Source organism: Taurulus bubalis (assembly GCF_910589615.1).
Source record: "Taurulus bubalis genome assembly, chromosome: 13".
Classification (NCBI taxonomy): domain Eukaryota; kingdom Metazoa; phylum Chordata; class Actinopteri; order Perciformes; family Cottidae; genus Taurulus; species Taurulus bubalis.
The window spans coordinates 15,548,105-15,567,000 of record NC_136601.1 but is presented as its reverse complement, the minus strand read 5'-3'; the positions used below and the strand labels follow the sequence as shown (position 1 = coordinate 15,567,000).

General features: G+C 39.7%; 1 protein-coding gene across 1 annotated transcript; it reads right to left on the bottom strand.

The window, feature by feature from the left end:
- Positions 1-1,122: 1,122 nt before the first annotated feature.
- gfpt2 (glutamine-fructose-6-phosphate transaminase 2) lies at positions 1,123-18,363 on the bottom strand. Its single transcript, XM_079228646.1, has 19 exons — positions 18,264-18,363; positions 17,106-17,213; positions 15,847-15,954; positions 15,580-15,705; positions 15,080-15,138; positions 13,300-13,434; positions 11,843-11,904; positions 10,015-10,088; positions 7,810-7,921; positions 6,930-7,093; positions 6,091-6,186; positions 5,761-5,858; positions 5,517-5,637; positions 5,191-5,348; positions 4,988-5,102; positions 4,634-4,761; positions 4,046-4,213; positions 3,768-3,929; positions 1,123-1,808 (listed from the first exon to the last, which is right to left on the bottom strand). Exons 1-19 carry the CDS (start codon positions 18,268-18,270, stop codon positions 1,764-1,766), a joined length of 2,046 nt encoding a protein of 681 aa, XP_079084772.1. The 5' UTR covers positions 18,271-18,363; the 3' UTR covers positions 1,123-1,763.
- Positions 18,364-18,896: the final 533 nt, after the last annotated feature.

The following is an 18,896-nucleotide window of genomic DNA, read 5'->3' as shown; positions in this document are numbered from 1 at the left end:
GCGCAAACTTTTATTTTTTCTACTCCACAAAAAGTTTGTGGAAAAACTTTTCTGGATGTTATTCTTGATTCAAATATTGTATACGAATCCATAGAAGAATATGTAATCAGATCCTTTTCTGGAGTAAGTACAAGTAATACAAAAGTAGGAATAGCTTACAGCTCAAAGTTGGGTTATTGTTATTAACATGAACTTATTACGCATTAATTAGCTAATCATTTGTCTCATTATATGCCTCATAAATTATATGATTGTAAGATATAAAATAAGATGAACAATCTAATTCTCCAAAGTAACTTTAGATGTCAGAAGAATTTTAAGTACAAGATGAATAAGATGGAAGTAATTTAGAGTAAAGTGCAAGTAGTGGGACTAGACTGAATGATGCAGGCTCCTACCACTTAGTCACATAAATAACTGAATAAGAACTATACCCACAGCTTTCATCTGCCTGTTTTAGTAATATGGCATCAACACTTCATAATACTTACACAAGACACAACACACTGGCAGGTAAGGAGAAAAGAGGAATAACAACAGCAGACTTTGAATAACATGCCTTTATCTATTTATTGATTGATAGTGTCTTATGTCTATAAAACACACAGTATAAAATACAATCACAGTTAAAGATATGAATCAAACCCTTCTAAGCCCTTATAACATAAAAATCAGATAAATACAGAATATTATTATTAAAAACCAAAAGTGTTTTCAAAATCACGGTACATTGTGTTTTTGCTGAATGAGTGCTCTTTAAATATCTATGATTATTCTCCTGCATGTGAAAGGAAAATCTCCAACCTTTGACAATAATAAGTATAAGGAAAGTCAGGAAAAAAAGGTTCATGATTTACCATGAACAGTCTTTGGAAACTGCAGTTCTGTTAAACAGAATAGCAATATAATATATTTAAAATAAAATGAAATAACAGTAAAAATGGACTAGAAACATACCAAAAAAATCAAGTCAGATCAAAGAATTTCACTCTGGTAACTGCTACAAATATTGAAGTTTTGGGGTAATGGCTCACCAGGAATGGCATAACTGTGCAGCAAAATATATATATATATATATATATATATATATATATATATATATATATATATATATATATATATATATATATATATATATATAAAAAGAGATTTTCATAATTTAGAGAACTCTCTAAAATAAAAGAGTTTGATTCCTACATTTCCCATTATTCAAAGAGGTAAGCTGCCCCCAATGGACATAAGAAAACCATAAAAACAGAAAGAGAATATATCACCTCACTCATGATTGTGTGCATGCATAATGCACATTTGGTCCCATATTGCACAACTGTAAACACTTCAATACACCATATTAATGCCTTTCTGCTAAGTCTCTAGTACATGTTTTCTTGGCTCATCGCGAGAAAAGAAAAAAGGCACAGCGTGTTGGTTGCTTTGGATGTGAGGATATCGTTTCATCGACTTTTCCGAGAAAGCCTCAATGGCACTGGGACGTCCTCAGCAGTGTATTTATTGGTCGGGTTTTGGACTTCACATTTCTTTTCTTTTTTATTTATGTTTTTAAGTCATTGTACAGTATATCTCTCTATTTCATCTGTTTATCTCACTCACACCCTCATCCCTACAAACACACACATACATACAAAGTGCCCTACTTCACCCAAATTTCGCCACACGCACGCACACGCACACATACTGAACAAATTGCACAATTGGACTGTAAATCTATGAGCCTCCTATCTCCTCTGTTGTGTTTTGGATAATTATTCCACAGTCACAGATTTGGCCAAGTTTCTGGGAAAGTCAACCTGCAAAAAGAGAAAGTAGTTTGTTGGAACAAATAACCTGGAGCTGTGTCAAATAAAGTGCATTTGCTGTATTTTATCTATGAAAGATACACTTCTCTTTTAGGCTTAAACAAAACACACATTAGTAAGCTATAAAGGGTGGATAACAGTCAAAAACACATACACTTCTGAGTCACTGACCAGTTCATGTCCTTAAGATAAGAAAAGTCACTGATTAAACATGCCATAACTGTGTAAACTATTCAAGGACAGCATCCAAATTGGTAAGAGGGATGAAAGGGGAAAACGCAAGATTAACAGTTTGTAAAAACAAGCCTCATAAACATTTCAATCATTGTTAATACTACACAATTTAACCAAGCGGAGGGCTGTAAACACCTGCCTGTGGGCTTCACGTGCACACACACTGCCCTATGCTCCATGTGACACATTAGAATGAGAGCAGTCACTAGAACGGATACTCCACTGAGAGTCAGTTTTCTGTATCACATGGTTTCACAACTGCCCGCCCCTTTAGGAGGCAACCTCCGGTTCTGAAGAGTGAAGCCAATACGGATGGGTCTCAAACCTGCATTCTCACTAGTGGCCAGCAGGGGGTGACTCCTCCAGTTGCAAAAATTTGTGATTGAATAGAATTCTATGAGAAAATTACTCTTCTTCTCTATTGATTTATTAACAAAGTAAACATAAACATGGTTTATGTCTCAGTCGCTAGTTGTATGTCTTCTTCTATACAGGAGGATGTTCATTAAATAAATTAGCGTTCTATTTAGAGTAAAAAAGACCACAAAGCGGAGAACGCTATCACTACCAGAGCCGTATACGGCGTCTCTACGTCACCCATCCACCGTCCAAATATGGTCACTTCCGTTCACCGGTCACCAAGATGCTGACGGACAAAACACCAAACTCAAGGCTTCAAAACAGCAGTCCACTAACCAATGAGTGACGTCCTGCTGACTATGTCCACTTTTTATATACAGTCTATGGAAAGTGTCCATCAACACATCTTTCTCAGTCTTAGTAACATACCCGGGCAAGATCTGGCAAATAAAGTTTGCAAACACCCTCGCTAGCTCATTTTCATAATACAAAATAAAGGAAATGTGACAGTACTCGTTTTTCTAGGTACCGGGGATCAATAATCAACATCCTGCCGTCCTGCGGTGAGCAGAAAAAGTCCCTGATAACGCTACACTGTGAACAACCAATCTGTTAGAACAGGCAGGAGAAGACCTAGTTACGTTAACTGTTAGCAGCCGGTGGGCAGCACAGTCCTGCTTGGCTAAATAACAGCTTATGTACAACAATTGCGTTGAGTTGTATTATGATGCATTAAAGCTCTCTTCAGTGAAAATGTGTATTTCCACATACAGATACACATGCAGCTTCAGCAAGTGAAGCTTGGTAAACTGGTCTGTGCAACCACTGCACAGTGTTTTAATAATTAACTAAGTGCAAGCAATAAATAGCCTCCTAGAGTCTTGTGCTGCATGCAAAGTACATTACATTGACATATTACTTTGATATTCATAGTCATTGTTAAATTAAAAACATAAATGTTGAGAACATTGCTTGTATCTCAACCTCATACTTAGCATATTATCATTAAAACTAATATTCAACATTTTAAAATCCATAGGAAAATAGATAACAAAAACATATTACATAAGCACACAATGTTTTAGAATAATTATGCATTTCCTATTTCTAATCTGTTTTGGATATTGATAAAATGAATATGGTTATAATTCTCACAACACAACATTGATATGTGATAACAGCTTTTCAATATCTCATGATAATTACTGCATATTTGTATGATCTCCCTCATTTCTGGGGCTCAGATCAGTGATCAAATTAGCAGCTAAAAAGTTTGGTTGATAAAAAGGCAATACTTTAAATAATACTTCATACAAATTCTCACTGTAGATGAAAAAAAAAAGTCAGATTACTTACGTCATATCCTCGCAGGACGGCCAAGTGGAAGGACAGGAGCTGCAGGGGGATGACGCTGAGGATTCCCTGCAGACAGTCCACAGTATGCGGCAGTTCGATGGTGAGATAGGCCATCTGACTGATCTCAGGGTCGTCCTGGCAACAAAGGATGATGGGCCGACCCTGATGGAGGAAGAGAGAATCACGAGCAAAAACATCAGTCAATTGTGAAAGTGTCCAGGTGTGTTTCTCAGTGCCTGAAGGTCTGTTTCAGTAGAAAAGGGTTTTTCAGGACCTACCGATCTGGCAATGACTTGTTGCAAAGCATTCTGGCACTTGCTGTAGCAGGCGTCTCTCATGATGATCATGATCACCGGCATGTCTTTGTCTATAAGTGCCAGAGGACCGTGCTTCAGCTCCCCGGCCAGGATGCCTTCAGAGTGCATGTAAGTGATCTCCTTGATTTTCTGTAAGTGAAAAGAAGAACTCTGGATCATGACATGACATCATTTTCTATTGAGATTATCCATTGAGACTTTGAATCTAATTTACAAGGATGTCCTGGCCAAGATGACAGTGTGAAAGATTCACACAAGCACCACATAATAACACTAATAACAGACAGACAGCAAAAAGTTAAAAACAACATTTAAAATCAGCTACTGATAGTTTTTGGTTTCAGTAGAAAACATTGATAAGGAAGCAATTTGTGTAATACGACATTATGAAGACAAATGTCCCGATGTTCTATTCTCAGGACACATACAGCACTACCGACATTTAAACTCTGAAGTCATCTGATATATGTACTTTGTGTTCATATTTCATACTATTCTAGGAGAAGGGAATTGCAGTTTTCTGATGGATTCCTGCGGCACTCAACTCACCAGCGCCCCCTCAAGGCAGGTGGCGTAGTGGAAACCTCGGCCCATGACCAGAAGAGATTTTTGTTCATAGAGTTCATCAGCGATGGTCTTGATCTTCTGATCCAGAGCCAACACCTTCTTTATCAGGTCTAAGAGAGTAGAAGACTTAGTGGTGCGGAGGTGGCGGGAAAATGGTCACAGAGAATTTGAGTGCACATTTATTCCAAAAGATACAGCATTTTATTGTGGAGCTTGATTTGCCAGTGTTGGTCGAACATAATTTAGCATCTGTCAGTTTGCATTAAAGATACTGTGGCTCTTGTTGAGACCACGAAAGCTTTGCATTTCTGATTTACTCATGTTTTTCTGACTGACCAGGTAGCACCCGGAAGCCTTCAATGATCTCCATTCTTCTCTGCTGTAGGGAGAGCCTGTCCTCGCTCATCATGAGGCCAAACATGGTGAGGGCCACAAACTGGCTGGTGTAGGCCTGCATCACATTCACAAGAAACACTCATATAAAACCTGTCTATGTTACATATTGCTGCTGCCAGATTGTGACATTTTATAAACCATACCTTGGTGCTAGCCACTCCTATCTCAGGCCCAGCATTGACATGGACTCCGCAGTCTGTTTCTCTACAAATGGAGCTGCCCACAGTGTTGGTTATACCAACTGTCAGAGCACCTTGACCCTTGCAGTAGCGTAGCGCCATTAAGGTGTCTGCTGTCTCTCCTGAGGAAGCAGAGGGAGTGATTTAATATGCTTACAATGCAGAATTACAGCACAATGAGGCCACTGCTGGAAGTAAAACACAAAAAGATGATGATACAGACTTCACACAGGACCATGGTGTTTTTGAAACCTCAGAAGCCATATGAGGTTCTTGTGTTTTGTTTTCACCTGACTGACTGATGAAGAAGCAAACGTCGTCTCTAAAAACAGGCGTGTTGCGGTCCAGGAAGTCACTAGCCAGCTCCACCATGACAGACAGCTCCGTCAGCTCCTCGAGAACCTGTCTGGTCTAAAAAATGAAGGAAACAAAAGCAGCAATTTTACAAACAGTAACTTGAAATGATATATATATATATCTGTCTCTCACAAAATGATCGCCATGCTTATCTCAGTTTTTGATAGCTCTACTTACAGCCACTGCAGCGTGGAAGCTTGTGCCGCAGCCAATCACAATTAACCGTCTGCATCGTTTGATTTCTTTCAGGTGGTCCTTCAGCCCACCGAGAATCACTGAGGAAATAGATGGGAGTTACACGAGAGCGCCTTTATATGAGGGCAAATACATGTATTAGTCTTTAATTTGAACGAAGAAGAAATCAGACGGATACAACAAACTGCAGATCCTGTATCCTGTATTAGTCTCTGCCAATATTGGTACAAGGGATTGGTAACCTGTTCAGGTGCCCTACATATATTTAAACATTGAAGGAAGGCAGGGCAGGTTTGAAAGGTCACCAATCACCTGTGTTTGTGTCAAAACAAATCCGTCCTCTCATGGTGTTGACGACTGACTCCGGCTGCTCAAAGATCTCCTTCTGCATGAAGGCATCAAAGTTACCTGCAAAGAGAGGAGCATAGTTGTGCATCAGATTATATGGTCAGTACTGGACTGTGTTGAAAGAAGCTGAAAAACTAATAGCGGCATTTTGTTTCCACTTTCAGCCAGCAGATGGCGAGCAAGTCTACAAACTCCACTTGGTCTGTATTGATGTTCTCAGTGTATTCAGTAGGTGTGGTGGAAAAATACTTAATATGAAGTGTAAGTGTTTCTGCAGTGTTGTGGTTGACTGGCCCTGTCATTTTCTTCACTTTTTCAGCAAGTGAAAGAGTCCCACCATGTGTCTAATCAGAAAGGTTATAAGATGTTGTGTCTCAGGTTCTTGTCGAGGCATTGTGTTGTTTAGACTGGGTAACTAAGACGAGACACACACCTCCATCTGTGACCTAGTTTCTATGGTACAATTGTAAAAGTTGGAGGGATTGTTTCTTTAACTAAACTCCATGTTACTCCTGTTGTGCCGGGTCTGTTTCCTGTTACTGTTTCATGCATTCATTGTAAGAAAACAGAGACCAGTAAGAGTGTTTTTCATTCACCAATATGGAGTCTGACCTGAAAGTACAATGTTTTATTCATCAGTAAGATCTGTCGGAAGCTGTGTTCTCAGTGCTCTCTTGTATGTTTTAACACATCCACTTTAAGCTAAACTACCTGTCTCAAATAATATAAAATATACCGGTAAGCAATTTATTGACCTCTTATCCACTAGCTAACAAAATTATCTTTTTGACCCACTATCTGACCTTTCATGATCTGTTGCAGCTCCATCTGCAGGGTCTGGATTGCCCTCACTGGATCCTCCCCAACTTGCTGTTTCATCCTGTGGATGGAGAGCTTCCCACCGGTCACCACTGCCATGTCATTATCCTCCAGGTACAGCACCTTGTTGGTGTGCTCAATGATGGCACTGTGGGTAGAGATCATAGATTGGATACAAGTAGTGGACTTAATCACCATGACATCACTCATTGGTTTGTATACTAGGGTTTTGATGCCTTGAGTTTGGCATTTTGCTCTATGCCGTCTTTTTTTTTTTGGTGACACAAGAGGGTGGAGCTAAGCACAACCGAATGCTGAATAAGACATTTTTAGATGACAAAAAGGGTTACTATTAACTGAGAGGGTATATTAGATAATATACATCTTCTCATAGGTATGAGAAGATATATTAGATACAAAAACGGACACAAAAAAAAGAACATTATGCTGTATTGAAGAAGACTAGAAACTATAGCAATTGAGGTCATAAACTCATCTTTACAATGTTTACGGAGGTAATAAACCAAGTGAGATTTAGTAATATTTTCATATACGTTTATACAATCAGACTTCTTTTTGCAATCAGAGGAGTCGCCCCCTGCTGGCCAGTAGAGAGAATGCAGGTTTAAGGCACTGCCGCATTGGCTTCACTTTTCAGAACTGGAGGTTGCCGTCTGGTAGAGATAAGATGATGAATTGATGATTATGTCCGTAAGTCTGGTGTTAACACAGGGCACTGAACCTCTTTCTTTTTTGATTATTACTTTGATAGGTAGGGTAGAGAGAGACAGGGGAGGAGACGGTGACATTAATAACATGACAAATATGAATCTAATTATACAACAAACTACACAGACATCTCACCTGGCATCAGAAGCAAAGTAATACTCCACAGGCCTGCCATCCCCCACAGAGTTGATGGCGCTGGTGGGACGATTATGGCTGTTCTTCTCCTGGACTCCCTCCTTGAAGTTGGCTATAGGGTAAGAAGTCAGAGGTCAAGGATCAGAGGTCGCACAGTGACTCTGAATGACTAAAACAATCAAGATGTGCTCATCAATTGAATTCTTCCTCCCAACTTCCAGATGGAGTCAAGTCACTGCTTTTGATCAGATGTGTTCTCTATTGCTATAAATGTCATTAGGAAAAAAAAAAACATCTGCCATCTACTCTCCAGTAAACAAAATCTTCTCTGGGATGTCAGCAAGACCATTATTTTATTTGGTAATTCCAGTATTTTATATATTGTTTAAACATAAAATATGTTTTCAAGAAGATGTATGTTGAAAGAGATATCAGTCATATGAAAAGAAAACACTAAAGAGAATTGAAAGGATCTTTTTTTCAACCATTAAAACGACACCCTGCTTGACCCACTTATGGCCCCAAACCATCCAACTCTGCCTTGGACTTTGGACTGGTCCCACTTAAACCATTAGAGAAGAACCAAATACTCTAAATGTACAGATAAAGCAGTGAAGAAACAGTACAAGAAGTGACGAAGAAGAAACTGCAAAACAACAAGGTAAAATCATAACAACAGATGCTTTTCATAATAAGCGTATCTGAAATATTGCAAGAGAAAGTCTGGGAACTCCAGAAGTGAGAACCAGATCCTTTATCCACTCTCCAGATGAATTTCCAAAGGACACACTACACTCTGAAAATACACAAAGAAATCCCTGGCAACATTTTAGGGAAATTGTTGAACAGAATTATTGCACAATGGATAAAAGAACCCGAAAAAACATCTTGTTTTTTTTCTACAGTTAGACGAGAGCCTCACTATGTGGGACTTGTTACAGTACATATGAGGACATCTAGGGTAAGATAAATATTACACTGTTGTCCAGGAAGAAAGGAAAGAGAGAAGACGCTCGCATGATAGGATACATGTTTTAAGGCTACCGTTTATGCTTACTCTCTGCATATCTTTCACAATCATACATTTCAGTAACACTTTTGACGACGCCCATTTCTACTGCTTAATAAACATTAACACCATGTGTTATAACCTGCTTAGATCACAGTATAATTATAAGCAATCGCAATTTATAACAATGATCATAAAACATTAAAAAAAGTCAAGTATCATCATACTTCATAATTGATGATTCACTCACTGACCTTTTTTGCGAAGATCATATTATAATTAGAATGTGTGCATTAAATCTATGCCTGAGCAAAACCAAAAGTTGTAAAATTCCTTTTTACTTTCCTTAACGTAAACAACGACCACTTAGATTAACTACAAATATACAATTATGGGAATTAAAATACTATGACAAAAGTGTATGCAATAAAAAATGAAAGTGAGTAACCAGCAACTATGAAGTATTATGTTACTTGCCATTTATAAGGCATTATATAGTTATTCATAATCTGTTATGATTATTGTTACAGCATTATTAATATTGATGCTTATAACTGTAATTACTGTTCTATACGTTTATAATGCATTATAGACATGGGCATCATAGAAAGTGTTGCCAGTTCAATGAAAAGAGCAAAACCAATAATTAATTTATCCGACTAACAAGTATAACTGGAGGCAAAGCTTGATTTAACTTATTAATCTGTGCCATAAAGCTCCATTGTTTCCACAAAACTATTAAAAATGAACCAATGAGCCACAATGTTGCACTGGGCGACATATCGCCTCATTAAGATCAACACGGGCAGTGCAGTTTATTTTGAGTCAGTCCCACAAACACCGCCCGGCAGGCTGGAAATAGTCCAACAAATATTTACTCCTGTTTGAGTTTGCACTAAACTACAGTGTACAGCTGCTTTAAGAAATGATTAAGTCTTTATAACCCAATTTCAGGATTTACAACTTCAGGAAGAAGGATTGAGGCTGAGAGAGATGGACTAAGGCATTGTTGGTTTCGGTCTTTCCCTGCCTTTAACCTTTTAAGATGTGTTAAAAAGTGGACTGTAAATTAAATATATGCTGATTAAATAAAATACTCCTCTGCACCTACATAGTGTCTGTCTGTGAGCGGGCAGAGGTTTAGGGTGCAGTGTAAGCAGGTAATGTCAGACAGAGACTGGAACAGGGCTCACTACCGTTGTACTGGATGGGGATGTTGTCCGTCAGCTCTTTCTCGCTTCGCACCCCGATGAGCAATGGACTTCCTCTCCTGCCGGGACAAGTATGAAGCAGGCCGGGAAGAAGTGATGGAGAGAGGATGAGGGAGAGAAAGTGTGGGTGAAGTGGGAGACAGGAGAGGATTAGGCTTTGTAGACACACAACAATGTCTTATACATACACTCTCGTGTGGAGCTTTGTGAAGTTGTTTTTTCCCCTGGACCATCTCAAACTCAATCTTTGTCACATTAGTTTTTCATTCCTTTGTACATAACCCTGAAGTTGGGTTTGTCCCTGTACAGAGGCTCCAGGTTATTCTAAATATAGTCTTAACATTCTAATCTTGAACATCAGACAAGAAAACAAATCCTCAATTTGTCTAAATCCCTCTCAGATTTGCTCACAGTTCCTGGACTGAGTCACTGCTTCCTCATTGGCTACTAATCCCACGTGGGCTTCTCCTATTGGCAGTAAAGGCAGAAAAGGTGCAACCACATCTAGATCTAGAAAGGTGAGGGAGGAGGGTGTAAGGAGACCAACTTAAATACTAACTTACATAATCATCTTGTTACCACCGTGCAAACAGGATATCGAAACAAAACCACTTCATGGCTAACAATTATGAGTTATTATAACTACAACTCTTGAGAAACCATGTCCAAAGTGCCTCTCTTTATGTCTTGTCTTTCTCTGTCTTGCCTCTGTTCGCCCTTCTCTGGGGGATCGGCTCCGTTGACGCAAGACCGCTGGTTGTTTTAAGGGGTGTGGGGCTTGAAAAGGGAACGCATGCAAACAGAAACATGTGGTCGCCATCCAATACAATATTTACCCTGAGGGAGAGACGGAAAGGGATGGAAGAAACTTGATGAGTATAAGTAAGAGAAAGACGGCTGGACTGAAAGAAAGAAAGAAAGAAAAATAGACTGAGAGAAAGTTAAAGAAAGGGAATCTGAGTAAAAGTCTAGCGACAAAGTACGGGTGGTGACTAGCATTACTTTATAATGACAAACATCCCCTCATCCCTCTGTTCCGGGAAACAATGCCGACTATTCAACAACCCCCCAAAAATGCATTCAGTCAGCCAAAGCTGTGCAATATACTGATAGAGTATTTTCCCCCAGACACTACAGGCACACAATAGATTGATGAGATGCTAAAGTTCCCTGCAGCAGGTGTTGGCCTGCGCCATAAGTAATAGCCCACTTATCACCCCTCACGTTGTTGCCGTTTGCCCTCCGCCTGTTTCCCTCCGTCACTCCCGCGCTCCAGTAATCTTCCTCCCCCCTGATCCACGGCGGCTCAGGTGAACCAGGAAATGTACAACTTAAAATAAAAGGATGTGAAGTGATTAACCGTGAGTCTTTCAAGTTTCTGACAGGGGCTTTTTCCCGGCAGCAGATACGGCAAAGTCTTTTCGTTAATGAGTCACAGAGAAGCCGGTAAAGAGGCCAGAGGCCCAGGAGAGAGAGGGGGAACCGGATTTCTACCTCTACCCGACACATGCAGGCAGACAGGGATTTCCACACATTCACGCAGAACATCTCCTTTTTCCATCATATGCAAAGCACGTTCCACAACAGTCATAACACGTCACATGTATTCGATGAAGATAAGATAAGCCACAATGACAGAATAAAGTCTCCTCAAAGCATATTTAAGATTGCTTCAATCATGTAATAACGGGGATTACTCATGAGTCAGGCTCATTGCACAGACACGGGACCAAATGTGAAGTGAACCGTCAGTGCAGTGTGTGTGTGTGTGTGTGTGTGTGTGTGTGTGTGTGTGTGTGTGTGTGTGTCTAACCTGGTGGACACAGCCTCTGAAGGGAAATGACGGCTCTTAAACACCAGAGCGAAGGCCCCCTCCTGAGACAGAAAGAAGCAGAGGAATTACTGAGTTGACATTCGCGTCATGAAAAACTGAACTGCACCGACGTGGAAGTAGACTGAGGAACAGTATCATATTATATGAAAATAAAAACATAAAGTCCAAGCTAGTCATGTATTCCTGGAAAGCATGTAACCTTTAGGAGAAACATTTTCAGGACACAAGCAAACGTCTCTTCTGGCCCTGTGGGGTTTGGGAGTGTGGTAAAAGTAGTGGTGTACGGGGGTGGGGTTAAAATAAATAAGACCTCTATTGTACAACATCAGCTGGGTTTCAAAAACCCCAACTGCAATGCTGCCTGCGGTGGTTAGAGGCAGAACCAGCTTGGATTGTGTTGCGAGAGGGAGACGAGGGGAGGGTGCTGTGGTTGTGACGCTGTTGTCTGGTTCCCATTACTCCAAATCCAAAATGGCTGCTTGTGCCTCCTCTGTTCTTCCAAGGAGAGAGAACCCACTCCAATCAAAGTGTGAAGCTCTGACGCATGAAAGTCACAAAATTAAGCAGAGAGGCTTGACCCATTTCACCCGAAAAGAATTTGGGTCTGCAACTGATGATGTCACTTGTGATGCTGTTTAGGCGGTTACTATAGAGACAGTTTTTGTGATGGTGTACAACATTTCAATGGAGAGGAAATGCAAACTCATATTTAAAAAATGAGCAAATGAGTATGTGAGTGTTGGTGAATGGTTAGTTAGATATTTTGTTACACTAAACTGCAGGATTTTATCCTTCAGATCAGGAAGCTGGTTATAAAAATTTCCATCCCTTCACATAGAGCTGAAGTAAAAAAGCCAAGACACTGTGACACGTCTCACTGGCAGTGGTAAAAGTACTCAGATCCTTTACTTAAATAATAGTAGAAATACCAAAGTCTCAGAATACTTGATTAAGTGGACAAGTCCTAAGTAAACGTTTTATTTAAGTATGAGTACAGAAATATTAATCAGCAAAAAGAGGTCTAACTATCAAAAGTAAAGTGGCTCCTTTAACGGTGTTCTATTATTACAGAATAATACATTGTTCTGTTTTTATCACTGATGAATACATGGAAAAGCATTTTTATGTGGAAGTGTGTTAATGTGGAGTCAATTTGAGATATTTTAGAGATGAGATGAGTCGTATAATATTGCATCGTGTCATATAAGCAAGCATATCTTATATAATTGGGAGTAAAACGTACAATATTTCCCTCTGCAATGTAGTGGAGTAGAATTAGAAGGTGGCGTAACACGGAAATACTCAAGTATTGTACAATTCTGACATTCTATACTTGAGTCAATTAACTTACTGACATTACTAGCAGGGGACACGCTGTGTTATTGTGGTAGCAGTCAGTGCTGTCAGTTATGTGTTGCTACGTGTGAGCTACTCACCAGCTGCTGAATGACCCTCTCCACCAGGGTGGAGAAGGAGATGCTGTCATTCTCTCGGTTGTCGTAAACATATTTGGTCAATTTCGGGATCACCTCTGTGTCCGTCTCCGACTCAAACTCATATCCTTTGTTGATCTGCGGAAGGCACAGTTTTCTATGAATACAAACATAAACAACCGGAGCATAAACTGTCAGTCATCCTGCAAGATCAAACTGCAGCAGGTCTTTCATGAATACCATCTATGTTTATTTAATTATGGTCACTTTCATTATTTATTTTTTAAATACATAAGGTTGGTGACAGTACAAATATCAAAACTGTAGCTTAGAGCCCCAGACAGAATTCCTATAATATAATATAAAATGATATGATATCACTTTAAAAAATGTTATATAAATATCACCAAACAAAGGTAAAAGTCTCTAGTTCTTCATTCTGCATGTCGCTGATTGAAATGATATTCAAACGTAAAAACCATGTTGCGAGTGGGATCACACCACTCACAACATCAAAACAAGCCAGGGGCGTAAAGTGGGGCCGTCAATCTCCACTTCCTACCCTCCTGCTTCCGGCTCCCTCGCTCGGACCTCAATCATCTTTAAGCCCTACCATCCTTTTGATCTCAACTACACACCTGTAAAGTTTCTGGTTCACTGACAGACAGAAATATAAACACCTGGCGAAGAACTCCAAAACACCTCCCTTGTAGTTCCTGTACAGCAGGTATAACTCACACAAAATACCAACGTTGCTATTGTTCATTTGTTTAATACTTGCATACATAGCATATTTACATTAGAGTCAAATTCCTTGAATTTGTATTCAGAGTCACACTTGTCACGTTGACTCATGTCAATATGTTTTGTTAACAACTAGCTACTAAAGGTCCAGTGTGTAGGATTTGGCCACACAGGACAGGCTGCAGATTGCAACGAACTGAAACTTCTCCCGGATGTCAAGCCTGTAGGAGAACTACAGTGGTTTACGTGAAAATGCAAAAACATGAATGACCCCATCTAGAGCGAGTGTTTGGTTTGTTCGCTCTGGGCTCCTGTAGAAACATGGCGGTGCAACATAGCGGACTCCATGAAGTAGATCTGCTCTGTGTGTAGATATAAACGGCTAAGATCTCCAGTGCTGTATTTGCTAAAGTGATTAAATTAAACACTAAAGTTGCATGGGCTGATTAAGTAATTTCAGTCAATATGTATATGTGCAACATTGGCAGAAAAAAAAGTGTGCTATTTTAGTAAAAAAAGGTTATTTCAGATTTGAATAATTTGACTGTCTCCCTCCATCAATAAATATTCTATTATACAACATATTTTCTTTTTTTGTTTTATCAATGATTCTGGCCAGTCAGGTTTGACTTTTGCCCAAGTACAATGTCGCAACAAGTCCCTCCTTAGTTAATGAGTAATACTGAATAATGTTGCCTCAATAGATAGTTCTAGTGCTGACAGCTTGAGGGATTTATAAACAAAAGAAAAGTCTTATATACATCCGTTTTCAGTGTAATTATTTTATGAAATTAACTTATTTGACAAACTTTGCTTGCAGTGGTTGCCCTTGCAGCGAACAGAGTGACTTTTACAAACAAATTAAATTATACAAGTTTACATTTGCCTAACCTAACCTAGCATGGTAAACAGTGGACTAGTCTTTCATGCTGATTTGAGGAATGCAATGCTTCTCAAGGAGATGGTGATGGAGCTGCATTGCCAGCATTGAAGCGCAGTTGTTTGTTCACAAGAAATTCTTGACGATAGATTTACTTACCAGGTACGCCTTCAGCTCTTTGTAGTTGGTGATGATGCCATTGTGGATGACGACAAACCCTAAAAAAAGAAAAAAAGTCAGTGAGAGTGAACAGAAGGGCTAAAGGTAAAAAACTATTACAGTACATTATTGACACGCCTATGAACATGGCACACTAATGACAAAGAGATGGGTTTGAACAGAAGGTATGTTATATTAAGGCATAGTGTATATTGACTGTTTATTTCAATGATCTGCTGAGATGTATAAGCTGGATGACAATAAAGTTATTCAAAACATGATAGTCAAAGAATCACAGTAAAAAAGTTCATCTAAATTTTTCATTTTTTTTGTCCCGTTTATTTAAGGAATCTACAGTGTTTCACTGAAATCCTAAAACCGCCATTAATGTTGATATTTCCACAGTATGTTTTGCATAGATTTACAGTTGGTTACGCACAGGTGTTACATTTATATATACTGTACACTGAACAGGGTATGTGAGCATGAAAGAGCATTACCGTTTTCCTTGTCGGAGCGATGAGGGTGGCTGTTGACAGGGCTAGGCTCTCCGTGTGTGGCCCAGCGAGTGTGTGCGATGCCGAAGTGGGTATTCAGCTCCTCATCCAGGTCTAGTGAGTCTTTCTCTGAACAAGCAAAAGAAAAAAACACTTTACTGACATGAACTTGAACATACTTGCAGGGACCTTTAAAAACAGTCATCAAAATTAAATTTGAACATTAGAAACCATGTTTTACGAAGAACATATGACCCTGCATGAACCCACGGTAAAGCTCTTCATCCAGAGCCTTGACCTTCCCCTTCGTCTTGAATATGCAGGTGGTGTAATTGTTGTTATCAGTGGCCGTCTTCTTCGGACCATCCACAGCGATGCCTTCAAAAAGACAGGAGAATGAAATAGATACTGTTGGGGGAAAGAAAGCGAACAGATCCAAAGCTTTCTATATAATAGTGACGAGAGTTCGAATGTAACTTCATGAAAAAAAATGCAGATAGGTTATGAGTATAGTGACCCAGGATTTAATAGGTTACGGTATTATTTATTGTGGGTTTGTCTGTGTGTGTGCACATGTGTAGGATGTAGTGTTCAACAGCCAATAGAAGACATCTTAGTTGTGTGGCTTCATCTTACTCAAATAGGATTAACACAAAGAGAGTGAGAGAGTGTGTGTGTGTGTGTGTGTGTGTGTGTGTGTGTGTGTAAGTCAAATAAGCTTGGTAGCTATAACATTACATTAGTGTTATTTCTGATTAGATTGATTTGCAATGATTGAAAAGAAATACACCTGCCCCACTCTGTCAAGAGTCCATGCATGAAGTATAATTAATTTGTCATTGTTCAGGTTGTATCATGAACAATGTCAGTTTAGGGGTATTGCCTAATTTCATTGTCCTACGTGTGTTCATCAAATGTGTTCTGCTCCGTGTGAGTTGGTTCTTTGGGAGCCGATGCTGCCTAAAGGAGTTTCATGCTTGGCCTGTATTGTTGTCGCATTGAATGAACACGTGCAGTGCAGTTCTTCACACCAACACGTCAGCTTGTTCTATTATCCAACTTTTATTTTTATTTTTATTATTATTTAATATCATAATGAAAATTGAATAAAGGAAGTTGAGAACCGGAAACCAAGACAGCTCGTTCATTATATAACATGGACAATGTTGAATTAGTTATACTTCATGTACGCAATTGTAGGTAACAGGTGTTGGCTGTTATACCAGTTTTGTTTGATTTTAGTTTAACAAGTTATTTTGGTCACAGGTAACATGACTCATGACTTGTGTAAAACCGCAGTAATTCCACTCCAAATCATCTACATTTCTGGCAGATTGTGTTTCTTAATGCTTTGATTGCCGATTGCAAATATTGCCCAGATTTCATTTTTTTAAGGATGTGACACAAAGTGCTGCCAAGAAGTACTTTAAACTTTTGTTCATGGTGTGTGAGTGTGAGTGTGAGTGTGTGTGTGTGTGTGTGTGTGTGTGTGTGTGTGTGTGGCAGGGCTGTGAGGCAGAGTGTCTTACCTGCTGAATCATACCCTCTGTACTCCAGTCTCAGCAGTCCCTTCACCAGCGTCTCAAATATCTCCCTTCTAGTGCGGGTCACTCGGTAATTCAGGTAGGCAAAGATCCCTTTTAGAAAAAGGAGAGAGAAACAGAACTGAACCCGTGTCGGCAGAGTTCACATGCAGAGAGCACAGTTGCATCTTTTGATCTGAGTATGTAAGGATTACATTTACAATGTTGGCAATAGATGACATCAATGTCCACCTTTTTAAGACGATTGATGAGAACCACGCTTGATCAACGAGGTCAACTCATAGCTTCTGTATAATTATTATTATTATTATTATTAAAGTCGACATAATCTTCACTTTACACGGATAGATAAGTTTGGGAAGGACACGGACACACAAGAGGCTGTGTGTGAGAGCAGAAATGGCATCTTATTACATTTAATAGCATGAGTCGGTCAAGCTCTTGCATCTTCATTCAATTAAAACTATATGTTTGTGTGTGTGTGTGTGTGTGTGTGTGTGTGTGTGTGTGTGTGTGTGTGTGTGTAGGAATTTTTCCGGGAAGCTCTCCTACCGCAAGCACACAGCTGACCATTGACGGACGCACATTGCACTCACTGTTGGAGCAGCCAGGTAGGCAGGCTGCTGAACACTCACACAGTCTTGGCCTCTTCCTTTCAGATACCAGGATAGTAAGAAGCGTCGTTAAAGATTGACTTTCGGCTGTAAACGTTCGAATCGGTCGAGAATGTTGCACGCGAGGCTACGAGTGCGTCAACGGGTGGACGTGCCTCGCGGCTTGAACGCAACACATTATCGTTGATGTTAAAGTAACTGGTAGGACTTGCCTGTCAACATTCGTGAGTGGAAATACTGACACGTCGCAGCTGCGCGTAAAGCGTCTCGGAAATCCACACGAATCAGAAAACAGAGCCATCTATCCGACTGCTTCAGTTCAGAATTCATACATTTCACCACGACTGTAACAGAATCGACCAATTGGGTGGTAACTTATATTCCTTGTTTCAGCGCATCACACGCATGTAATCGGCGTCAGAGCACTGGCCAATGCGGGAACTCGTCAAGGCAATTTCCGTGCTTAAATGCATTTAAATTCCCTCCAACTAGTTTCTAAACACATTTACGCGATATAAACCGAACTTACCACACATGACTCAAGCTTTGCCTTCGCTGCTGGACACCTTTTCTGAGAGACAACGGCTTGTAATTTCCCTGTTGGAGTGATGCTCCTGCCTTGATAAATCCAGAACGACTGCACACGCCCACTAGTCGTAGTGTTTCCTGGAGGAGCAGCGGCCCCGCCCCCTCAACGTCATCACCACTTCACCTGTCACAGATTGATAGGCGCCTATAAGCTCTATTAATTGTCGGCCTGCCTGTTAACGTCTGCAGTATTCAAGAGGGAGTGTGTCCTCTTTCACTGAGGAGATTACATCACGTGTAATGTATAATTGAAGTAATTTAGTTGTTATCGTCAACAGTATCAGACAAGAAACAAGTATCATGACAACGAGGAAGAGAATGTGTCCTACTATACATGTTATTCTACGCCCAGTTACTTTTGATTTCACTGAACCTTTTTAGACTTTTTGGTTCTTCTGCCTTCCTGTTTCTTATCAAAATAATTCCCTTTCAGTTTGAAGAAAAGTATCTATTCATTTATTAACTCTGTTGAAGATCCGATGCTATGTATATTTAAACATAACATATATTTTGTAATAAATGGAGGCGACTGTATACGTTATGAAACCTATTGTCCTTTATTACAAGGAAACTG